Raw genomic sequence first — 17885 nt, forward strand, 5'->3', positions numbered from 1 at the left:
AATCAAATGAGATGTAAACACATGTAAAAGTGCTTTGCAAACCTTCAAGTGCTATATTTATTGTTATTGTTCAGTCATTTCAATCATTTCCAACTCTTGCAGAGAAAGTGATTTGACATTTTCTTTTCTAGCTCATTTTACAACTGAGCTACTGAAGCAAACAGAGTTAAGTGACTTGCCCAGAGTCACACATCTAGTAAATATCTAAGGCCAAATTTAAACTCAGGTCTTCTTGACTCCAGTTCAGCACAGTTATCTATATACCAGCTATAATTACAATGAATTAATGAATGAATGATGATGATTCATTTGCATATTGATCTTGTGGTCCACTCTCAGATCTTTTTCAGATAAAGTGACGTATAGTCTTCTTCCTTATTATACTTCTGAAGTTGATTTTTTCAGACCAGAGTTTGACTATCTTTCTTTTTTCTATCTATCTATTTCAGCTTCATCTCATTATCTCAGTGACCTAATCTGCCAAGACCTTGCAAAAATTGCCTCCAATACATCTAATTTAGTAAGCTTGTCTATAGTTAAGACAATGATGAAAATGTTAAAGTAAATAAATAAATAAAAAGGATCGATCTTAGATCACTAAGACCCTCCATAGGAGACTTCTTTTCAAGTTCATCTTACATCATTTATGTATGCTTTGGGAATTTGGCTATTCATTAGTTTCAGATTCAGCTAATTAGACTGTCATCCTGCCTATATTTTTGTATCTACATTTACAAAAAGATTACGTGAAGACTGTATCAGGGACTCTGCTAATATCTAGGTATAGAATAGCAACATAGTTTCCTGATCTAACAGCTTGTAACCTCATCAGAAAAATGAAATAATGTTAATCTGGCACTGCTGTTCTTGCTGAAACCTGACTGCTTCTTTATGATCACTTCCTTTTCTAAATATTCATGGATCATCCTCTAAAAAGAATGCATACTTGAATTTTGCCAGGAACAAAAGTCAAGCTCACTAGATTATATTTTGTAGCCTTTATTCTCCATTTTTTTTTTGAAAATCAAGAGAAAAATTGCCTTTCTCAAGTCCTATGTTATTCTCTTTATTCTTTCCAAATCTCTGTCTAGTTTAACAGTAACATCCTCCTGGGATATAGTACTCCCAGGCTCAATAACTTAAAGTCTTTCCCTAGTTATCTTGGATTTCAACTCCCCTTCAACCAATTCTGTTCTATCCTCTTCAGACCAAAGATCATTTTCCTTGGTAGAGAAAACAGGCAAAAAGACAAAAAGAACTTACCAACTCCACCATCTCTTCTCTGACAGCTTCCCATTCACATCAGGTGGATTCTGTCCGTTCTTTCATCCCCCCCCGCCTTTTTTTTTCCACACTAAAGCTTAAAAATAACCCACAGCCTTTTCAGCTATTCTTAGTTTCCTCCCAAGCAGGGCTGTGCTGGAGTCAGTTCATATCAGCACCTAAGAACTGATTGTTAAAATTCAGGTAAGCTTTTATACCTCTGAAATTGGGAAACCCTATAAATCAGGGCTTGATTGTTTTATTCATTATCTAGACTTATGCTGATGGACAAAATTTAATTATGCAAATTAAATCTAAAATTGTGCCGAGTTTTGATCCTCCTAGAGAGCCAGTTACTAAACATTTAATAGCATACTCCTGCTCCTAAGATCCAGCTTAGTCTTTTATGTCTTTGGCCAGACAGGACCATGCCATGCTTTTACATGCATCTTCTGGTACTACCTTTGTTTCCATCTTTTGTACATATCTTTTTTTTAAAAAAATCTAAGTTGAAATAAGTCAGCATTCAAAATATTACTTGTGGAAGAATTTCTTGTTTTACAAGAGCTGTTGGGAAAACTGGAAATTAATTTTCTATCACAATAAGGTCAAAATGAACTTTGGACTCAAATATTGAAGGTGAGACTATTAAAAAATTAGAAGAACCAGCTCAGCTGCCTTTTATAGCTACAGATAAATGGAGTATTCTTAACTAAACAAGAGATAGAAACAATCACAGAGATTTATTTAACAGTTAAATATAACTACTTGGAATTGTAATCTTTTTGCACAACTAAAAATCAGTGCAATTAGGATAAAAAAAAAGTTGTAAATGTCTCAAATATCTTTGATAAAAGTCTGCTATCCAAGATAGGGACACTAAGCCAAATTCATAAGACCAAGAGCCATTCCAGAATGAATACACAAAGATTGTGAACAAACTGAATGAAAAATGCACAAAATCTTTAATATTAAGAGAAATGCACATCAGAACAATTTGGAGGTTTCACCTCATACCCAGTATCTTGGCAAAGAGACAAAATTGGGTATAATCAAAGTTGGAGGAGTTAACATTTGCAGGTACATTAATACTCTGTTGATGGAACCATGAATTGGGCCAGTCATTCTGGAAAGCATTTAGGAACTGTGTTAAGAAAGGAACTAACCCATCTAGATCCTTTGATCCCAATATCTTCTGGCTAAGTATATACCCCAGAGACGTTAAAGATAATAAAACCCCATATATGCCAAAGTGTGTACACACACACACACACACACACACATCTTTTCTAATTACAAGTAGATGTCCACTGATTGGGGAATGGCTAAGACTTTTTTTTTTGTGTATGCCTGCTATGGGATGTGGCTGTACTCTGAAAAATAATGAATTAAAAATTCAGGGAAGCATTGGAAGTCTTAAAGGAACTTATGGAAAGTAAAGTGAAAAAAATTACATAGAGGACTACAACAATATAAATGGAAAGATCAGCAACTGGAAAAAAGGAATCACAGATGAATGTTATATAATTAGAATAGCCCAGATTGGCTCTGAATGAGAAACATGAACATGCAACTCCCTTCTTTCTTGGCAGAGGTGGAGGAAAAATTCTATGTATAAATTGGTTGATGAGTTGGTTACTTTTGATTAATTGTTTCTTTTTCCTTTCTTTTTTTTTTTTAAATAAGGGATAGCTGTTTGAGAAGAGGTAGGGGAATATATTGGGAGGCATTGTTGATATAAAAACTAAAGTTATTAATAAAAATTTCAAAATCAGATTGGTTGGTGAATTCCCTGTATCCACATTGACCAATTTAGAAAAATCCTCTTTCCCCATTCACTGACCTGTTTTGTAAAATGTATTCAGTTTCCTTCTCAAGAGTTTCCCATAAATGAATGTAAACTGTTTGCATTTTTTTTTTCTTCCCGGGTTATTTCTACCTTCTGAATCCAATTGTCCCTGTGCAACAAGAGAACTGTTCGGTTCTGCACACATATATTGTATCTATATATTGTATACCATGGCCTATTTAACATGTATAGGACTGCTTGCCATCTGGGGGAAGGGGTGGAGGGAGGGAGGGGAAAAATTGGAACAGAAGTGAGTGCAAGGGATAATGTTGTAAAAAATTTCCCTGGCATGGGTTCTGTCAATAAAAAGTTATTTTAAAAATAAAATAAAATACATAGGATTACAAGAAATTTTAAAAAAAAGTTTCCCATTAGCCCCAGGGATTAATGTCTTCTTTAGAATTTTAGACCTCACAGAATCTGTTGTATGCTGCTAAACCTTTTCTGATGACAGACAAGGAGCCACCTCACCATTGTGAGGACACAGCAGAATGCTGTGTGACTTGTAGCAAATCCCTTAAACTTCCTGAGCCTCAGTTTCCCCATCTGTCAAATGAGGGGCTTGGGCTACATGACCTCTGAGGTCCTGCCCAGTCCTAGAATCCAAAAATTCCTTGGTGAAGAAATTGCCTTGGAATAATGTCTTGTGGGATCATCACCTAAACTTTTCTGTACATTCTTCTGAAGCCATGTGATGAAGGTCCATTGGTCAGGGCTGGGCTCTCTCCCTTTCCCTCCTCTCTCTTCCTCCCTGATTCCCTTTTCTCCCTTTCTCCCCTTCTTCTTCTTCTTCTTCCTCCTTCTTCTCTTTCTTTTCCTTCTCCTCCCTATACTTTTCCTCTTCTTCTTCCTTTTCCTTTTCCTCTTCTTCCTCCCACTTTTTCTCCTCTTACTCTTACTCCTCCTCCTTCTCCTCCTTTGTCTCTCTCTCCCTCCCTCTCTGTCTCTGTCTCTGTCTCTTTCTCTGTGTGTCTTTGTCTCTCTAACTGTTTGTCTCTGTCTCTGTCTCTCTATTTCTGCTTCTGTCTCTCTGTCTCTGTCTGCTTCTCTGTCTCTCTATCTCTTTCTGTCTCTGTCTCTCTGACTCGTCTCTCTCTCTGCTTCTCTTCTCTATCTCTTTGATTCTTTGTCTCTCTCTGTCTCTTTGTCTCCATCCTTTCCTCTCTCTCTGTCTTTGTCTCTCTGTCTCTCTCTCTCTCTCCCTGTCTCTCTCTTTCCCCTCTTATGTTCCTCCTTCTCTCCCAGCCCCACTCTCTCCTTGGACTGACAACTTAGAAATCTAGGAAACCCGGTGCTTGGGTCTCAATGCACAGATATTCCGGTGAATTTTCTAAAGCCTCCCTTGTATTCTGTTGGACAGGTCTGTGACTCGTATCCCACTGACGTCTATGTCCCCAGGTCAGCCACCGCGCATATTATCGTGGGTAGCTCCAAGTTCCGAAGCCGTCGGCGATTCCCTGCCTTGTCTTATTACTGTAAAGACACCAATGTGAGTGAATCTTGAGTTCCAGACTTTTTTCTCCTTGGTCTGCTGTGACCTGGGTCTCTATGTCTTCCCTGTTGGGGAGGGTCATTCTCATCAGCAGCGTTGTCCAGCCCTGCTCTGGCACAGGACCCTGGCTCTGCTGCCTTCTGTGTGTCCTGGTGACTTGTAGCCGAGTGCAGTGATGAGACCTTCCACACCATTAGTTCTGGGCTCAGATGTGGCCCTCATTCATAGACCCCTTGGGAGACCATGAACATGTCCCCAAAGTGCTGCTGGAGCCATCCTGCAGAGAAGCAGTGTATTTCTGTGAGAAGGGTCATAATGACCAATTTGGTGTCTGTGGAAAGTTGGTTTAATTGGTAGAAATGAACTGAAAATTCATAAGCCTCAAGGGACCTCTAGGGAGAACCAAGTCTGGAGACCTGGGTTCAAGGGCTGGCTTTTCCACTTGCAAATTACATCTCCCTGGACAAATCCTTTGCCATCTTGTCTTCTGGCTCAAATTTTTTTCCAAAACACTCTTGGCACAATGCCTAGTACATAGTAAGTGCTGAATAAAGGCTTATTGACTTTGTTCAGATAGACCAAATGCTCTCTAGAATCCCTCCCCGCTTGGATGGGCTGTTATTCCCTTGTGGAGAATGTTGAACGAAGCCATAAGCCACCATGAAGTAAGGAGATGGAGGGAGCTCTCTACGATGGCATTCCGGCAGGGAAATCCAGAGTCATTTTCCAGGGTGGCAGTGACCTCAGAATAAATGTATAGCCTCCTGAGGTCACTCAGAAGGAGTACACTCCTCTGGAGACTCCTTTGCTTTTAAATAGCTGTCCTCAGTACTTGGTAGTCTCATCCCACTTAGACCTGTGGAGGGCTAACCCCTTTCCACAGCTGGGTAGACATATTTCCCATCTGCTGAACTGCACTGTGACTGAATCCATGTCAGACCTTGGACTTGAGCTGGTGAGTGCCCCGGCTCAGAGCCCATTAACCTGATGCTTGGGAGTGGTAACTCAGGTACAGAGTATGTGGCTCGTACGGTGCCCAGGGGCCCTTGGGGTCCATGGCCAGCCTCAGCGAGCAGTTTCTGTTGCCTCCCCCAGGCCTCCATCTGCCGGAGCAGCCAGCCTTTGTCCGGCTTCAGTGCCCGCTGTCTTGAGGATGAGCAGATGCTTCAGGCAATTCGAAGAGCCAACCCCGGGAGTGACTTTATGTACGTTGTGGACACACGGCCTAAGGTGAGGTCAAGGCCCCCAAGAAGTGCATCCACTGGGTGATTGTCCCTTGGGGTGAGGGTGGGATCTGGGCAGTCCAGCCTCAGGAGGATGCTTGGGGTTCTGCTCTTCAACTCTTCAGGACCTGTGACTTCCTAATTGGGGCCCCAGCTGCCCACAAGAGCAGCCCTCCACTCTGGAGGGAGCTGGCCGTCACCAGCTGCTATGGCCAGAACAAGACATTGCCCTCTGACACAAAGTCTTTGTGCAGCAGCAAGGCTCAGGATCAAGGTCTAAACCCTGCTCCTCATATTTATTACCATGGGCAGGTCTGTGTCTCTCCTCAGCCTCAGTTACTTCCTTTGTAAAATGTGGGGTTCAACAGGATGCCAGTGAGGTCCTTTCCAGTTTTCCACTGCGGCTCCTAGGACAATCCAATGTCAAACTTGACATCCTATCAGGAGTGCTTGGAAGCAGAATCAGCCACACAGACCCATTGGGTACAGAATGTGTTCAAAAGTGGAGCCATTCTTCAGCTAGTGGGCAGCGTCTGGTGACCAGAGGCTCAACAGTTCCAACTCTGAGCCCTTCTTTGTAATCCCAGTACTGGGTGAAACTGGTACATTGTAGGCACAGAATTCATGTTTGCCTGGTTTGAAAAGCCCAATGGTGGATGAATGGATTGGTAGATGTATGGATGGATAGATGAATAGATAGATGGATGGATGGATGGATGGATAGAGGGGTGGATGGATGGATGAATGGATAGATAGATAAATGGATAGATGGATGGATGGGTGGATGGTTGAGTAAATGGATGGATGAAAAAGGATTTATCAAGTGCCCAGTACCATTTTAAGACTGGAGATACAAATAGAAAAGATGAGTCCACAGTCCATGTCCTCAAGAAACTCAAATTCTAACTGAGGGAAACAAGACATGTCAAAATGGCAGAGTAGATGGGAAGACTCAAAACCTTCAGGAGAATGGCAAGACCCAGGGTCCAGGCCAGGACTGGGGGCTAGCCTGGCATAGCAGCAAGGCAGGTGGCAAAGCCCAGAGGACTTTAAGATGCTCCACAGATGGTGAGATCTGGTGGCCCTCCATCTCACCCCTGGGCTTGTATTTGGTGACATTCAGGTCATCTAAGTGGTCTGAATAGCCACTTTGTTCTTCCTGCCTGAGGATGTCTGGGCCTCCCAGATTGGGGGAGGAACAAGGGGAAAGGAAGGAAAAATCGAGCCCCTACTGGTGAGATTTCCCAGGGTTGCTTTGATGGGATCTTAGGAGCCAGGAACCTTGGGGCAGAAGTGGGGACAGTTGGCAGGGGGAGCTTGCCCTACGAATCAAGGCTATCCATCCATCTCCCCCAAGAAAGGACAGATGAGGACATTACCCATTGGCTCAGTGGCAAGGGGACCTGCTAAGATGGGTGATGTTAAGGGTGAATTAGGGGTGGGGGTGATGTTAAAGACCCTCCTAGGTCGTTCTTCTTGTATGTGCTGAGTTAGGAAGAGAGATTCTGCAGAAGATACGTCACCAGCGTCTGACATGGCGCATCAGCCTCCTATAGGAGACTGGCGTGTGAAAACTAGCGGTCTGTGGACCCTCGGGATCCGTTCTTGGGATCCTGAATCCTGTCTCTCTGCTCTGTCTCTGACCAGCTTTGGTCTCTCCAGGTCTGCCCCCCTCCCAGGCTCTGTGCTGTCCCAGGGGCTGCTGCTCTTTCAGAGACACAAGAGAAAGGAAGTTCTGGCCGCCCCCGGGCACCGGGTAGCTCGGTCCTGGCCCGAGGCAGTTTTTCAGCCTTGGTTTGTGTTGAGCCCAGCTCAGCAGCTAATGAGGGGCAGGACTCAAGGCTGCTCTCCACTGTGGAAACCTTCAAGGAAATGCCATGACAGACAGAGCTGGGCCAATCCCAGATTTAGCTGATCAGGAGGCACAGTTTGGGGGAGTATTTTTAGCTTCTGGATTATTTCTTCTCAGTGATAGATAACAGTTCTGACACTGGGCCATTAAGGAGCCAAAAAACTGTACCCTTGACCTTTTGTTCCCCCCCAGCTTTCCCTCTCCCTCTCTTCCCCCTCCCTCCTCTCTCTACCCCCCATCCTTCCTCCCCTTCTCTCTCCCTCTCTCTTCCCATTTCTCTCCCTCTCTCCTTTCCTCTCCCCCTCCTCCTTTCCTTCTCTCCTCCTTATCCTTTCTCTCTCTATCTGTTCCACTTCCCTCCCTTTTCCTTTCTGTTTCCTCCCTCTTCTATCTACCCCCATTCTCCCCCCTTCTTTCTCCCTCTTTTCTCTTCCCATCTCTCTCTTCCTCTCTTCTCCTCTCCCTCTCTCCTTTTTGTCCTTTCTCTCTCTATCTGCTCCCCTCCCCTCCCTTCTCTTTTTCTACTCTATCCCCATCCTTCTCCCCCTTCTCTCTCCCTCGTCTCTTTTCCTATCTCTCTCTTCCTCGCTTCTCCTCTCCCCTTCCCTCCTTTCCTTCTCTCTTCCTTCTTGTCCTTTCTCCCTTTATCTGCTTTTCTTCCCTTCCCTTCTTTTCCTCTTTCCCCACATTTCTTCCCTCTCTGCTCACACACATTTGCCCCCAGAGGCTGCTGGGACTTTAGTCCATATAAACACCTCACCTTCAGATTCTCCTCCCTAAGGATCTGGGTTGGCCGGGGCGGGGGAGGACGTGCTGCTGGTACCAGTCTCCATTCGTCCTGGAAGGAGAACACCCAAATGCTGACTGCCTGCAGGGTGGGGCTGAGAGTGGGCCAAGCCTGCCAGGACCCCAGCCTGAGTTCTGGTGCCCCTTTCTCATTGCCTCCTCTCCGAGAAGATTAAGGAATGGGAACCAGACTGGTCTGTCATGTGGGGCAGCAGTACATGTATACTTGAGGTCTCCATGGAAAGAAAATTAATCGCATTTCAGATTTAATGTTCAGTTAAAGGATCAGGGTTAAAACGATTGCAACATGGAAAGCTGGAGTGTAAGTGGAGCTGCCTCAGACCTGGGACTGGGAATGGCCGGCTACGTGACCCTGAGCGAGTCCCTTCTCTTGCCTGGGCCGTGGTTTTCTCATCTGTAAAATGAGAGTGTTGGACCTGATCTCCTTCCCGATCTAGACCTGGCAGGCTGGTGAGCAGCAGCGTCCTCGGTTAAAGGAATCCCTGAGGAGAGAGTTCTTCACCAGACTTTGGTCCCCGCTTCTTCCTCAGAGGAACTCTTTTATGAGCAGCTTCCTCTTGCAGGAGCAAGGCTGACCAGCACTCGGAGGATGCCCACAAGTGCCAGAGGACAGAGCCAGCTTGAGGGTCCCTGAGTGAGGACACGGGGCTCTCGGCCACTTCTGAGGACCCTCCCCTCAGGGATCTGGTTCCTCTAGAGCCTTTGGCTATGATTACATTTCCTTTTTAAAGTAGTCTCAGTCTAGAGCCAGAAGTGACCTCCTTTTAGACCATCCAGACCCATGGAAACTGAGGTCTGGGAAGCTCACTGACTTGCCCAGAATCATACAAGTCCCTAAGTATCAGAGAAGGATTCAAACACAGACCCCAAAGTCAGCATGGACTTGGGCCACCTGCTCTGGTCAGAGTGAAGCTCTGGGAGACCAGGGAGCAGCTCATTTTTGTCTTGGTGGCCCCAGCAGCTGGCACCCCGTAGGCGCTTACTAAGTGCTTATTGAGCTGAAGGATGTGCTTCTCTCCCCTCATTAGATCATAACTCCTCAAGGGCCGGCCTTGTGGGTCACTGTGACCTTCCCCGACACCTTATGCAGCAGGTCTTAGTTGAATGATGGATTTAAATGCAAACTCCGTGCTCTTTGGACCTCTTATGGTAACTTGTCCCCAAGACCTCCTGGAGGACATGGTCAGATAGGAAAACAGGCGGACTTGGCCACCTAGAGAGTGTACCAGATGGGGGGCCGGTCCCCCTGAGCTTAGATTTCACCTCTGATACCTCCTGGCTGGGTATCCATGGGGCGTGGGACTACCCTCAGTCTTAGTTTCCTAATCTACCCAATGGGCATCATAACTACTTACTTTACAGACTGGCTGAAGTCCTGACCCTTACATCTCCACCAAGCACAAGTTATGTCACTGCCACTGGTAGACTTCAGATCCTACTTAGCAGGGTGCGCCTTCTTCCCCTTTGGGGCATCAGACCATGAGGCTCCTTTCCCCTTTGCTCCTTGTCCCTCTGGTTCCAAGCAGAATTATTTCCAAGTAATTCCCCTCCAGTCTTGAAGAGAGTCTCACATTCTCCTGACTGTTCTCTGTCTGATTATCCTCTGTCCCCTCACAGAAGAACGTAGTCTCCAAGCCCCTCACCATATTGGTTACCCTCCTAACACGTGGTACCTAAGGCACCCCTGGACCTTTGGAGGTCCAATAAATAGAACTCTATGGCAATTGCTGATAAAAGGTCCCTAATCCCTCACTGGGCAATGGAGAGGGCTATCCAGATTTGACTGGATCCTACCAAGATGGAAAGGAGCATCTAAGAAGCAGCTTCCTTAGGGGCTGAGAGACCACAGCAGCTTTCCAGCTTTGGCCACTTCAGAAGGGGATGCCATGTGCCCAGAAGGGGTTCTGGGCCTCCCTGGGGAGGAGGGTGGATAAATTACAGTAGGCCCTTGGTTTGGAAGCGAGAAAGGGGTGTTTCCACCATATGCGCAGGGCAAGAGCCCTGACCACATTACATCCAGACTGACAGTAACTTGTGAGCCCCTTTTTTTTTCCAGTGTGTATCTTTTCAATTTTTGCCCCATGACTGTCTTATCCCCAAAGATGGGGAAAGAGGGTCTGGCTCTGAAATACAAGGACTTGGTCAGCTTCAAATCTCACCTTTTCTGCTTACTACCTATGTGATCTTGGGGTCAGTTTCCTCATCTGTAAAATCTGGGTGTTGGACGAGGTTGCCAGCTCTGGGTGGATAAGACAGTGCAGGGTTGGCCCCCAAGTCTCCTTGGAGCTTTAAACCTAGGATCCTGGGAGCTGAGCCCCTGAGACATCCCCATCTTACTCAACTGGACCGATGGTAGGTAACATACTGCCACCTTCTGGCGGGCCAGATGGAGGACCTACCAGTGGTTCTCAAAGTCTGGTCCAGAGCATCCTGGGAATCTCTGAAATCTTTCAGAGAGTCTACAAATTCATAATTAGTTTTTATTTTTAATGTGATCAGTATCTATAACCATAAACCACATAAACAAAAACTCTTTGGACAGATCCTCAATCATTTTTAATAGGATAAAGAGATTGAGAACAAAAGTTTGAAGACCACTGAATCTCCCAAGTCTTTCATTTAATGATGAATTTGGCCTGATGCTGTCACGCCCAAAGTTTCTAGGCCCCCGTCTCTTCTCTCAGGGGGTATGAGGGCTACATGGCGTTGCTTTATGCACAATTTGTTGAGCAGGCGGGAAGTGGAGTTTTTCCACTTATTGACCCAAGGGATGATCCTTTGAGAACCAGGGAAAGCAGCAGGCAAGGGAAGCACAGCTTCTGGCTCCCACAACCATGGCCCCCTCTGACCTCTGAAACAAAGGCCGTAAGAGCCCCGAGGCACCCTCTCTCTACTCAAAGTCCTTCCCACACCTTCCACGGCCCCTACCTCCCTCCAAGGCTTCTCCAAGTCGCCAGGTGTTCTTCCAGGTGCTGGATCACCGTTGGATGCGTCCATCGATAGAGATTTTCAGCTCTCTCTTTCCTGTCAGAGAGGAATAGGGCATAGCTTTCAGGAAAAAGCCCCCAGAGATTTCAATGGCTCCCGTGGGAAAGGCTGGGTAAAGCTGGGCCAGCCCCTTTATCCATATGGTTTTCTTACATTGACTGAGAAGACGGAGTTCGCACTCCAATGGGGAAGACAATGGTCAAGTGCTATGTATATATAAGACATAGGCAGTGTTAAGGTTTGGAGTCTCAGCAGGAGGGGACTTGTGCATGGGGGTGGGCTGCCCGTAAATGCAGGGGCTCCCACCCCTGAGAACATAACCAGGTTTGTTCCGCCTTGCAGCTCAATGCCATGGCCAACCGTGCAGCGGGCAAGGGCTATGAGAATGAGGATAATTACGCCAACATCAAGTTCCAGTTCATTGGCATTGAGAACATCCACGTCATGAGGAGCAGCCTGCAGAAAATGCTGGAAGGTGAGTGAGCCCCCCTCCCCTCCTGTCCCCAAGCAGAGGTCCCCTAATCTCCCAGGACCGGGATGCCCAGAGATGCAGGGCCCAGCCTTGCCCTCTCAGGGCCAGGCTAGTCTCAGGTTAGGGGTGTTCCTGTGAATTCTGTGTTCTGGTACTTTTATTGGAATAAGAATTTGGAGGTATCGTGGGGCAATGCAAAGAACTGTGGCCCTGGAGCCGGAGGACTGGGTTCAAATCCCAGCTCTGTTTATTACCAGTTGTATAACTTTGGAAAAGTCTATACATCTCAGTTTCCTCATCTATAAAATCAGGGAGAGGTACTTTCAATCCCTTCCCGTCCTTCATTGTGTCCTTGCACAAATTTGCACCAAATGGTGTTGGATTATGGCATTATGGATGGGGTGAACTGGGAGGTGTAATATGGGCCTGGAGGTGATGCTCCAGCTACCACTGCTGGCTCTCGAAACCTAGTAATGTCATCTGGAATTTGCCCCAAAGTTACCCAAAATATGAAACTCCTCTCATCTTTGTTCCCATTGAGCCCCCGTTTCCTCAAACATGCTCCCTCAATTTGTAGAATTCAACAATAATCCCTAAGAGTTCCATGTTTTTTTTGAATAATAAGTTTTTTAATTTTCAAAATATATGCAAAGATAGTTTTCAGCATTTTTCACCCTTGCAAAACTTTAGTTTCTATCTCCCTCCCCCCTCCACTAAATAGCAGGTAATCCAATATAGGTTAAACATGTGCAGTTGTTCCAAACACTTCCACATTTATCATCTGTACAAGAAAAATCCAATCAAAAAGGGGGAAAATGAGAAAGAAACTAATAAGGAAACAACAAAAACAACAACAAAAAAGGTGAAAATACTGTGTTTTTGATTCACATTCAGTCTCCATAGCCCTCTCTCTGAATGCAGATGGTTCTCTCCATCACAAGATTATTGGAATTGTCTTGAATCACTTCATTGTTGAGAAGAGTCAATTCCATCACAGCTGATCATCCCCTAGTCTTGTTGCTGTGTACAATGTTCTCTTGGTTCTACTTACTTCATTTAGCATCAGTTCATGTAAGTCTCTCCAGACCTTTCAGAAATCAGCTTGTTGATCATTTCTTATGGAACATAAATGTCCCATTACATTCATATAACTCGTATAACTCATATAACTTATAACCATAACTTATTCAGCCATTCCCCACCTGATGGGCATCCACTCAGTTTCCAGTTCCTTGCCATTAGAAAAAAGGGCTGCCACAAACATTTTTGCACGTGTAGGTCCTTTTCCCTCTTTTATGATCTCTCTGGGATACAGACCCAATAGAGACACTGCTGAATCAAAGGGTATGCACAGTTTGAGAGCCCTTTGGGCATAATTCCAAATTACTCTCCAGAATGGTTGGATCAATTCATGTGATTTTTTAAAATTAAATTTTATTGTATTTTCAAATCAGTATTCTCTCCCTTTTGCTTCTCCACCCTCCATTCCCCAAATGAGAAACCAAGAAAAACAAAATCTCCTGTTACATACAGAGATAAAAAATTTCTGTATTGGCCACATGTACCTTCCTACCCTCTTTCCAACACTTTTTTATGTAGAACAAAAGTGAGGGATCCTTTTTCTTCCAAGGACCATTTGGATATTTGTGAGTGTGGAGATTAAAATTATCTCACCTACAATAAGAGAGACTGAGAGTTCTGAGTTGATGGCAGTTTATTAACGAATCCATGAGCCCTTCTAATGATTTGATATACCTCCTCCTTCCAGGGCCCTAAGTTTATATGACTGAATATCCAGTCATTCTAGAACAGCTGTAACAAATTCAGAATAATTCTACTGAATAAGCAAAATAATATGTCAGCAGGGTCACAAGTTGAGTGAAGCAAGAAATGTCTCCACATAAGATGGATAGATTTCTTAATTTGGACAGGAGGAAATGGTGCAAGTCATCATAGTCAGTGACCTAAGTGGTCATAAGATGATCATCTGCTCCTGTTGGACCAAGGATTGGTCTGGAAGTACAAAAAGTATTTTGGGGGAATTTCCATTAAGTTGTTACCTCTCCCAAGCCAGCCTTGGTCATCATCACAGGGCAACACAAGGGTGGAGAGCCTTTAGTTAACCTCCTATAGTTAAGCAAGTGAACTTAGAATCTGCAGCTCATGGCTTATATACAGAACTTTGATATGATTCTGTCAGATTGATTAATACTGATTAGAATAGAGTAAGAGTCCAAAATGAATTATTATTCTCATGAGCCATACAAAATTATCAACTTATAGAACTCAAGCAGTGGGAGTTTGTTGTACGTAGCTTTCAGCTCATTATTGCCTGTAGTTGTCTTAGCAAATGATTTTGCAGGCCTTTAGGTGAGATGTTCCCCACCTCTGATGTAGAATGTAAGACTCTTGAAGGTAGAGACTATCCTACTTAATCTTATCTGTGGCCCTAGAATTTACAAGAATGTAAATGCTTTAAAAAAATGCTTCTCTCTCTGCCTTACCTCATAAAGTCAACTCAGAATATGATGTCAGAAGATCCAAAGTCAAAGCTTGCTTCAATACCAGCTGGGTATTTCATCTGCCTGCCTCAGTTTTCCTCATCTGCAAAATGGGGATAATAATAAGACTTACCTCCCAGGGTTGTGGTGAGACTGAAATGAATTAACATGTGTCGCACTTTGTAAACTTTGAAGTGTTAAATAACTACTAGTTGTTGTTTCTATTATTATTACTATTATTATTGTCCTTGATGAGATTCACCGAATGTTTATGGGTGAGATTGTGCTCATTGCCTCTTGCACCAATCAAAGGTTCTAATCATTTATACATCCAGGAAAAACAAATGGGTGAAGATGATGAACACAGCTGGACTGATCTGGGACAAACTACATAATAGATAATGATTCGGGTCCATAATTAAATGGGGAAGAGAGCATGTGCTAGATTGCCTTCAGGGGATTTTCCATACTCCTTTAATGGAACTAATAATTATTAGGGGAAAAGCCCCATCTTGTTCATTCCAATGTTTAAAGATGATGCTTGATCTATAGCTGGGAAGGGTCTTCAGAAGCCCCTCTGGGATAAGGAGACTGAAGTTCAGACTTGTCCATAGTCACACATATACTAAATATCAGACAGGATTTTAACTTAGTGAAGTTAAAGAGGGTTAAAAGAGTGAACGAGGGCTCTTGCCCTCTTTAAGAATTAAAAATAAATACTATACAGAGAGCGATGGAGAGGGGCATGGTAGGTGTGAGCAGAACATGAACCAGAGAACATGAGAAACTTCAGAGATGAATGGCAGTAAATGTAAGCTAGGAGAAAGAGCCAGCACAGTGTGAGGTTCCCCATGGTAAACTTATGGGGGAGTGTAGACAGTGTCCCTCTAGATGGGCAATAGTGGGTGACTGTGATACGTATCATTTGAGGAAGTCGCCGTGATCATAGATCCACTTCAGTGTTTGAGAACTGAAGTAGACATTGTGGTCAATGGATATTAATCTCCTCCTCATTTCCTTTTTGGACCATTAATGCTAACTGTGATTTCCCCCACTTTTTGACCAACTCTCTTTTGTTCAGATGGTCAGTACTTCCAAAAAGCATTGCTTCCAGGATGAATCTCCTCTGGGTCCTCTTGGTCTTGTAGAATGTTTCTCTGTTTTGGCTTTTTGGGGGGGATTCATTTCTACTTCTTCAGGCATCCCGTTAGGAATCATGACACAATGGGCACATTTGGGACCCCCAATTGTTGCTCCTGTCCCAGAGTCCTGGAACTTCAGCATTGGAAGGGCCTTCTGTGGCCATTGAATCCAGCCTGCCACTGACTAAATCCTTCTACTTCACAGCAGAGGATGGATTTTGTAGCCAGTCCCCATGGGCAGCTCGCCACTTCCTCGGGGATGTGTCTTGGTTTGGGTAGCTCTTGTTAGGAAGTTTCCCCTCACCTCGAGCCTACATTTGTCTCTCTATAACTTTCAGTCCTTGCTCCTCTTACCTTCTGTTGCCAAATGATCACTCTTCCATAACCCTTCCAATATTTGAAGATGTACCCACTCTTCAAGCTGTCATATCACTAATGATGACAAAAGTCTGATGTCATCCTGACAGATCTTTTTCATTTTTCATCAGTCTGTTCTCCCTTTCAATTTCGTCTTTAGATATTTTGGGAATGATTTGACTTAATTGGGTTCCTCCCCAAGCATTTGGTGGACAATTTTTCCTTTTATTATTTTTTGCTGTTTTATTAGGAGATGCTCCTGTTGACCTCCCACCATCTTCCTTAAGCCTTGGCAGGGCTTATGTACATATCAGCATTGCCTCTGGTTGCCATGTCTCTCAGCTTGGCTAAAATGATTTCTAGGATTTTCCCTCATTGTGAATATTACTTTCCATTGCTTAAACTCTTGTAAAAAATGGTGCTAGTCTATGTTGATGTGTTTTTTTTAATGTTCTATAAGGAATAAAGTCAAGGTGAAGTAGCTTTAATTTCATTTCTGTATTCTTGTCATCTTTATTATAATTTTATGTTCATTTTGATTTTGCCCACAGGACATCTGATTCAGGGATAGTTCCTGCAATTAGTTAACCAATCATTTATTGTCTAGTATATAATCTATTTAGCTTCCTGTTTCATTTTTTCTTTTGTTTTAATTCTTCCCCTGTCTAGTACCTTCTGTCTCTCATCTTGAAGAAAGTATTCATAATATTTAAGTATGTATATTATTCATAAAAATGATATCTTTGCTAATGCATTTTTTCCAACATATTTTTCGCCAATGCTATCTTATTTTAGCATCAGCGTCTCCAAGGAGGGAAATATATCTAATATAATTTGGAGGGTCTTATTATTGAGTTCTTTGTAGAATATTTTTACCTCTTCATCTTTTATGAGACACATTGGCTCCTACACTACTGTGATCCTCATAGTAGCTTTTTGTGCTCCTAGTTATCATAAGATGACCAAGTATTCCCAGAAGCAATATTTTTTGTTGACATATATTAAAACCTCCTCTACCATTTCCTTTGCTTTTCACTCCGAAAAAGGAAAAAAAGTAATAAGGGAAGGGTACAAGAAAGGGGAAGGGATTCAAAGGGAGGAAGAAGGGATACTAAAGAGGGAGAGCTGCGTGACGCAAGTGGGACCAGTAAGTTTAATACTAGGGAAGAAGGGAAGGAGGGCAAGAAAAAGAAAAGTATAATCTGGGGATATTAGGATGGCAGGAAATATAGAATTAGTAATTTTAACTGTAAATGTGAATGGGATGAACTCTCCCATAAAGAGGAGGCGGATAGCAGACTGGATCAAAAGTCAGAATCCTACAATATGTTGTTTACAAGAAACATTTAAAGCAGGGTGATACAATATGTTGTTTACAAGAAACATTTAAAGCAGGGTGATACATACAGAGTAAAGGTAAAAGACTGGAGCAGATCTATTATGCTTCAGATGAAATCAAAAAAGCAGGGGTAGCCATCCTTATCTCAGATCAAGCAAAAGCAAAGATTGATCTAATTAAAAGAGATAAGGAAGGAAACTATATCTTGCTTTTCACTCCAAAGAGAACCTATGAGTTAGCTGCCACTTGCTTTGGTCTGACTTTATAATAGAAAAAAATTCTAAGTTAATATTCCATACTGCCTCTGGAAGTTTGATCTCTCACTGGTCATTATATCAAAATCTTATGTTTAATTGAGTAAATCAGTTTAGCTGATTTAAAATTGTGGGATGGTCACATAATCTTTCAACAAAATAAAATTAAATCATACCACAAAAAAAATTGTGGGATGATTGCTGCTCTCAGCCCCATTACCTTTCTTCTATTTGGTTTCCAGAATACAGAAGAGGGGCTGCTCCAGGTTAAGAACCATCTGGCACTTGTCTTGATCTCATGGATTGTCAAAGCCAAGGACTTGACCAGCTAGGGTCTTGCTTGCTT

The 17885-nt window shown here is 43.5% G+C and overlaps 1 protein-coding gene across 1 annotated transcript in view; it reads left to right on the forward strand.

Moving 5' to 3' along the window:
* Positions 1-17885, forward strand: part of MTMR7 (myotubularin related protein 7) — a 95630-nt gene that overhangs the window by 57253 nt on the left and 20492 nt on the right. Inside the window, exons 5-7 of the mRNA XM_051965461.1 lie at positions 4473-4601; positions 5700-5834; positions 11817-11949. Coding sequence (XP_051821421.1) covers positions 4473-4601; positions 5700-5834; positions 11817-11949 — 397 coding nt within the window. The remainder of the gene's footprint in view (positions 1-4472; positions 4602-5699; positions 5835-11816; positions 11950-17885) is intronic.

Source organism: Antechinus flavipes, chromosome 6 (genome assembly GCF_016432865.1).
Source record: "Antechinus flavipes isolate AdamAnt ecotype Samford, QLD, Australia chromosome 6, AdamAnt_v2, whole genome shotgun sequence".
Classification (NCBI taxonomy): Eukaryota; Metazoa; Chordata; class Mammalia; order Dasyuromorphia; family Dasyuridae; genus Antechinus; species Antechinus flavipes.